Source organism: Apium graveolens, chromosome 3, assembly GCF_009905375.1.
Source record: "Apium graveolens cultivar Ventura chromosome 3, ASM990537v1, whole genome shotgun sequence".
Taxonomy (NCBI): Eukaryota; Viridiplantae; Streptophyta; class Magnoliopsida; order Apiales; family Apiaceae; genus Apium; species Apium graveolens.
The window spans coordinates 293134302-293142139 of NC_133649.1; the positions used below are offsets into that span (position 1 = coordinate 293134302).

The 7838-nt window shown below is 36.3% G+C and overlaps 2 protein-coding genes across 2 annotated transcripts; one reads left to right on the plus strand and one right to left on the minus strand.

The window, feature by feature from the left end:
• Window positions 1–435: 435 nt before the first annotated feature.
• Window positions 436–5403, minus strand: LOC141713606 (calcium-transporting ATPase 4, endoplasmic reticulum-type-like). The gene is made up of 8 exons (XM_074517102.1): window positions 3794–5403; window positions 3479–3551; window positions 3265–3386; window positions 2434–2715; window positions 1952–2329; window positions 1755–1864; window positions 1360–1588; window positions 436–1171 (listed from the first exon to the last, which is right to left on the minus strand). Exons 1-8 carry the CDS (start codon window positions 5210–5212, stop codon window positions 587–589), a joined length of 3198 nt encoding a protein of 1065 aa, XP_074373203.1. The 5' UTR covers window positions 5213–5403; the 3' UTR covers window positions 436–586.
• Window positions 5404–7037: 1634 nt separating this feature from the next.
• LOC141715189 (uncharacterized) lies at window positions 7038–7463 on the plus strand. The gene has a single exon (XM_074518668.1). It carries the CDS (start codon window positions 7038–7040, stop codon window positions 7461–7463), a length of 426 nt encoding a protein of 141 aa, XP_074374769.1.
• The last annotated feature ends 375 nt before the right edge of the window (window positions 7464–7838 follow it).

Here is a 7838-nt window from a genome sequence, read left to right on the forward strand (position 1 = left end):
CGTAAGTAAGCAGACCCTACCTAACAAAAAAATAACTTCACTTAAGGGCTAATGTATTTTGTTCCTTTATTGTATTACAAAACCTAATACGCAATCATTCACTCCCTCTGTATTCTGGTCTTACCAAATCAGTGATCTCAATGTATAGCTCACCTGCTTAGACTCTCTTCATTTATTTCTCATTCTGGTTAATTTTTTGTTCTTACCAAAGGGAAAGCCTTTTTTCTGGCTTCTGTATTAAGAATTGGTTACATTTAGCTCAACAACAAATTATACTTGCAGCTTGAGTATAACTGCCTAATTGTGATGCACAACAAATCATTCAATGCTTGTTGGGCTTATGAAGAAGTAAAATTATCTTTTTAACAAGCCCACTATTGGCCATAAAGCCCATATTGCTAACAGATATCATATAGCAAATCTGAGAAAGAAAAGTAATGTCAAATGCAAAGATATCATAAGATTGGCTGGTCTTTGAAGTTCAATATTACTTTTACACAACTAGTAGGTGCATAAAATGCTCTAGCTGCTAATTTTAGCTTTTTCTAAGCACCAACATTACTATTAGCTCTTACTAGTCCATGCCTTACTCAAACTTCTGCTTTGCAGATACTCTTGTGAAGCGATCGACGATCCATTTTGTTTGTCTGCCCAGAAACTTCAAGACTTCATCGATTAATATCACCGGGAAAGCCATGATCAAGACCAGCATCCACTCATTGAAGCTTAAGGGCACTGTCCCGAACACATGAGCAAGAAACGGCACATACAAAATCAAGACATGCAATCCAAACGAGACGGCCATGGCCACGAGGAGCCATGGATTAACCCATGGAGGCATTATCAGCAGGCTGGTGTCCTCAGAAAGTGCATTGAGAGAGTTGAACATCTCAATGGCTACTAAAACGGATAGGGAAAGTGTCGTGGCTTTCACTTTCCCAGCTTTGAAATAATCACAAGGATCATTTTCAAATGAGAAAACTTGTGCACCCGCTGTGAAAGGTGAAACTTTGAAGTCCTCCCAGGAAGAGCATTGTCCCCAGTGGGCTAGTTGAGAGTAAGTGACTGTGGTGTGACCATCGCGGCTTAGATCAATTCCCAAAAAGGAATTGTGTGTGTACCATGTTATGAATACACCGACAGTTGCTACTCCAACGTACAGTCCAATCACCTGTTAAGTACATTTTAAGTATAACTCAGTAATGATGATATTGTACTCAAAATGTAAAATTTTATTAACAGATATCGAAAATGAAAATAAAATTTATATTATATTATGATAAAAACTTCTGGAAATACATCTCTAATAATTGATTCATAAATGAAAAATAAAGAAAATAATATAAGTTAATTTATTACCAGATAACGAAACAGGGTCCATGCATTAATGAGAGAATCGTCACTGCGGCGAGGAGGTTTCTTCATTATCATTTTATCAGGAGGGTTGAAACCTAAAGCTGTTGCAGGAGGACCATCAGTGACAAGGTTAACCCACAAGAGCTGAACAGGGATGAGGCCTTCTGGAACCCCTAAAGCTGCTGTGAGAAATATTGAAGCAACTTCCCCGATGTTTGAGGAGATCATATACCTGGAATATAAGTTCAAAACAAAACTTTATCATCCAGTTTAAAATACAAATTCATACATCAATCTAGATTAAAACTAATTGGCTAAAAGGTACACTATTTCATATGTAAACTTATTGTTAATATTGTTGGAAAACATCTTCAGATATAAATAAAAAAGCTAAGAACCTGATAAAAGCCTTCATGTTGTTGTAAATCGACCTCCCTTCACCGATGGCAGCAACTATAGTCGTAAAATTATCATCAGCCAACACCATGTCAGAAGCTTCCTTAGCAACCTGTAAAAGATTTAATTCAGTTTCATATGGTGACTTTTACATTAATTTTGGAGAGGAAAATCAAAAAAGGAAAGGAGGTTAACACACCTCTGTACCAGTAATACCCATAGCAATACCAATATCAGCTAGTTTCAGTGCAGGTGCATCATTTACACCATCACCAGTCATTGCAACCACCTCGCCATCTTCTTTAAGCAGCCTCACAATCTCTTGCTTATGCTTTGGTTCAGCTCTAGAGAACAGAAGGCCGCCACATTGTCTCAAATGAGCTTTCGGGTTGTCAAGATGCATAAACTCTTTTCCTGTTAAGCTTTTCAATCTAATGTCTTCTTTGGCTCCAAATACACCTATCTCACGACATATTGCCTCAGCTGTGCTCTTGTTATCTCCCGTAATAACCATAACACTAATCCCCGCTGCTCTACAGTCCTCAATTGCTTGATGAACTTCTTCTCGAGGGGGATCCTGAAAATGAAATTTAACTTAATTATCAACAAAAGTACAGTAAAAATTGATGTTGACTAGGAAAACATTGATGTTTGACAATATTTAATGTACTTAATACTTACCCTCAGTCCAACCATGCCTACAAAAGTGAGTTCACTTTCAATAGATTTATAGTTAGATGGTTCGAGTAATATTTCATGATTTGGATGATCTGCATCTCCATCATAAGTTTCAAATTCATGAAGTTCACTCTTGTAGGCAAAACCTAAACAACGGAGGGCATTTGTTGACATATCATGGAGAGAGTTTAAAATAACAGCCTTTGATTTTGTGTCCAATTTTGCTACTGATCCATTGGGCAACTGGATGAATGTACTTCTTTCCAATAGATTCTCTACTGCACCCTGCATCCAAAGAACATAACTATAGTGCAACCCAAGGAAGATAATAAAAAAGAAGAAAACATGTTCAAGTGAGTAACAAGAACTGAAGTGTGAATTGAGGTGCATCTATGCTTTATTCACATCTTTCGGATGTGTGTTTTTAAATTGATTAATTAACATTAAAAAATTGCACGAGACAAATAACATCTTGTTAGGAACATACGATAACTGGAATGATCAAAGATTGATCAGGACTACATTCCTCAACAAATTAAACTCATGATTATGCAGCAACAGAAAACATACCTCAGATAGAAAACACTCGCGCAATGCATTGATCGTGTATTTCAAAAATAGAAATAAACAGAAAGGGAAAGATAGATTGTCCATGCATTGATCGAGGTGTCACACATCATAGCATTAATGTACATCTATTAAGCGTATATGTGAAATGTGTGTCACTGTTCGTTGAAAGTGTATCTTGTCACAGACATACTGCAGATTAAAAACACTCGCGCAATGCGCAAATTATTTAGCTTTACACAACGAAACTAGAATTTGATTAATTACCTTCACCAACAACGATCTCTTTCCCGACTGAGAGATCACAATTACACTCATAGATTTCCTTTCACGATCAAATTCCAGAGTTGCAATTCGATGTTCAATTTTTTCCCACTGTGCACAGCATCCTTTGACATACACAAAATTTAAATTATAATTAACTGAAAACAAAAAATAATCAAAAAGGACCAAGAAAATTAGTATAAAGGTTTTGACATACTCAGAATATTGCCAGTACCCAGAGGTACATGTTCATCAGGTTCCGAATGTTGTCCCATTTTTTCTACCAGGACCTACAGCAAATATTTCAGTATAAATTGTCAACATATTATTTCAACCTAAATACTTCCTCTGTCATAGTTATATAAAAAATAATTCAATGACTACTTTTGCACCATGTTAGAAGTACAATTCAGAAAATGACTTATCATTGTATGCATGATTCAAGTTAAAGCAATAGCAATTCGAACAAAGATACTAGCAGCATAAGAAAGATTAATAAACAGAGGTTACGAAAGCAAGAGATACTAATTACCTTAAGAGCTGCCTCCGTAGGCATCCCACTGACAACAAACTTGTTCTCTGACAATGAAACACTGGAATCATTGCACACAGCAGCAATCTTCGCTATCATTTGAAGGTTAACATCCATGTCACCAACTGGCCAGCCATGAATTTTCCCATCTAAAGGATTATAAGTAGTCCCGTCCACCTTAAATGTTCTAAGCACATCACCCTTGTCCCCCATGGCCACAAGCCTTGACACTGCCATTTGGTTAGTAGTTAAAGTGCCAGTCTTATCAGAGCAGATAACAGTAGTACATCCCAATGTCTCAACACTAGGTAATTTCCGGACAAGTGCATTCTTCTGCGCCATTTTTCGTGTCCCAAGGGCCAAACAAGTTGTTATCACTGCAGGCAATCCTTCTGGAATTGCAGCTACAGCCAATGCCACTGCAATCTCAAAATAGTATGTGCACTTTTCAAATGAGAATTTGAAATTTCTAGGCATTCCATCAACATATTCCCAAGTGAGATAATACTTCACATTAATGATCCAAACCAAAAGACATATGATCCCAATCACCATAGTTAAAGCCTCTCCAAACTCATTCAACTTCTTCTTTAATGGCGTATCCTCCTCACACTGTGCAGCGTTATAGATCTGTTCATGAACTTTCCCCAGTTCTGTCTCCATTCCAATTTGTGTCACTAAGCAGATTGATGTTCCTGTCACCACTACTGTCCCTGCAAAAACCATACACTTCTTGCCTTGAATATCTGAATCCTCACAAACAGGCTTTGTGGTCTTGTTAACAGCTTCACTCTCCCCCGTCAGTGATCCTTGTTCGACCCTCAACGTCGAACTTATCAATTTTACAATCCTCATATCAGCAGGCACTTTGTCACCAATCTTGATTTCCACTATGTCTCCAGGAACAAGTTCTTTCACGGCCATGTTATTGATTTTAATCCCATCTCGAATAACAGTCGTGGTTTCGGACTGAATCTCTTTTAATGCCTCTAATGCTTTCTCAGCATTAGTTTCTTGCCAAACTCCAACAATTGCATTAACAATCAAGATCAAGAAAATAACCAAAGGCTCAACAAATGCAGAAAAATCAGTACCAGCATTACCACCATCACCAAACCAAGCAAGAAAAAACGAAACAACAGCAGCAAGTAAAAGGATCCGAACAAGGGTATCATGAAACTGATCAAGAATCAAAGTCCAAAAAGATGTACCTTCATGTTTCTCCAGTTCATTAAAACCATAGATGTCCCTTATCTTTGCGATATCCTTCGAATTCAATCCAGCCACCTTGTTGGTCCCAAAATGTTGTTCACATTCATCAACTTCTTTAGCCCATGCAGGATATATTTCATCAACTTTTGAAGTCTTTTCAGTGCAATGGTGCTCCTTCTTAACACTTTCAATCCCACCTTTTCCCATTTCGACAGTCGAATTATAACAGAAAATTGAATTGTTTAAGAGAATCAGAAAAGGACCCAAGTTTCAACAACAGAAATTAACATGAAACAAACAGTTTGCTCAAGAAAATGGATTTAAAGAAGTTGTTTAAGCAAAGTAAACTACCAAGAAACAACCTTGAGAGTTAGTAATTAGTTAATAAAATTAATGCACAATATTATTTATGATATCAACAAACAAACTTTTTGTTTGTAAGCTACTTATAGATAATGGATTGAGATATATCTCAAAATCTTCTATTTAAAGTGCATGACTTTAGACTTTTGAGGACCTTGACTATGAAACTTGGTCTTATCATTTTCTTTCTTTAAAATGTTTTATCTGTGTTATTTCTTTTTACTTTATATAAATTTCCTCACTTTTCAAAGTTGATGTAAATACTGGGAAGTTTCCAGGATGCAGCAGTTAGAAGTAGTGGGGGAATTGTAGTTGGTAAGTAGAGTGATGAGGCTTTGAATTGACAGTGGCAGTTTCTTGAAAATTAACTGCTTTTGTAGTTAAGTAAATCCAAAGATTTGAAATGTGATCAACAATATCTTCTTTAAGGACAGTTACAAATTCTAACTTCTATCCCCCAACCAACAGTAGTAGAAGGGATTTGGTTCAACAACAAATCCAACATTTAATGAAAATCAAAATTAATGGTATATGTTTAATGATAATCTCATGATTTTTGACTTCTCCAAGTGATAAGACTCTTGATCTTTTTGAGCTATTGACTTATAATTTATTTTTAATATGTTATATGCCGTTCCATTAGGCTAACGCTAATCAAACGTTAAAATACAATGAAATGACCTAATTATTCATTTAAATTTCATATTTTTCGCATTTTCAAGAACCGTAACAATCTATTATATATGGAAACATCATTTATCAAAATGACTAGCTTACTTTCTCCTCATAATATTAGCCTGAATTCAGTAATTTTACTTTGATAATACAACTTTGACACGTTTAACAGATATGGACCTGAAAGTTTGAAATCAACTCAAATGCCAAACACAAAGTTATGGTGTATCTCCAAATGGGAGATCAAAATCCATAAACAAGGACAACGGCCATAATACTTTGAAAAAAGGCCATGTTATTGGGCTAGACAAAAAGGGCCCATGTCAAGACATAAAGCCTGCTAAATTTTCTTGTATCTTGACCCAGTGTGTAAAAAAATACCCACACAATCCTTGCTGATTGTTTGTGATGCCCGCGGGCTTATCTAACACACTGTTTAAGAAAGAACTATTAGATCTGTATTTTAAGTGCTCAGATTGACACTTTTTCTTTTTACCGATTCGTAATAATTTTTCGCGGATAAGAGAACTTCTTACCCGCAGAAAATTATTGCTAATTGGTAAAAATAATACTTCGATCTGTTCCCTTAAAATATGAATCTGACGATACTGGATCAGTGTTAGATAAACGGTACCTGACACGCGATTGTTAGGGACCATGCGGCAGGACCCGGACCTATTTTACTATTCTTTTTTATATGCTTGTACAATACAATATGGAACACTAAAAAAAAGAACATCGAAGTTTCAAGTATTTCTTGGTTATTTTAGCCTAACAGCTTGGAAATAATTGCAAAAAGAATGCATGTCAATGATGCACTATTATGCCTCACACCACTTAACCATCATGAGGAAAAACCCCACACTTGATTTATCTCTGTTTTCTGTTAGTATCTTCTCTTGCAATCTAAGCCTATTAAAATTTTATAAGAATACTATAATATAACACACATCTACTACGATCTAACTGACTCGAAAGCTACTTTCAAATAAAGATGAGCTCGGTTTGCATCTCAAATTGTGTGAATGACACTAGAGTTCCGGTTAGAGCCAGATATATCAACCATTATACGAGGCCAGAATCTGATGCAGAGATCTTTAAGACAATGAAGATGTATAAGAGTAATCAAGGGCGGAGATACCCTCAGCACTCGCAGGCCAGAGTGGTGGATGCTGTATCATGCAGACAAATGTACCTCAGAAGCTACACTTTTTCAAGAAAAGAGAGTGTGCCTGAGAAGACCAGGAAGTGTCTGGGGAAAGTGAGAGAGAAAGTAGGGGTTTCAGGTAGACCCTGTAAGTTAAAGAGTAGCGGTGGAGGAAATAAGAGACGTGCCAAGAAGTTTTCATGTACCTTCCTCTGTGACATTTTCCGGAAACTTTTGACTTGCACTACAAGGATAGATGCAGAGGCTAAATAGAACTAGTGAGTGTACACAGTTTACACTTTGCTTTTGTATTCCTTTAGCTATCCTTGACTTCTTTTTCATTATGTGTGTGTAATATCCCTAATTTCTTCACCGCATTTCCCACATATAATCGATACAATCTATAATTTGTTTTTCGTTCTTGTTTGTGAGGATAACAGAGGGAGGCTAAGGTTTTAAAGAAGAAAGCAACTGATCTATTGGCCAGATCCTGAAAATAGAGTGAAGTAAAACTACAGAGTTGCCGTAATCATAATCAATGGAAAAAGAAGCGGTGAAGTTGATAATTTGGGTAGAGGAGCTTAAATATTTTCCAACTGAATTATGCCATCATAGTGCTTCCTACCTACTTGATAGCAAAAGGAAAAT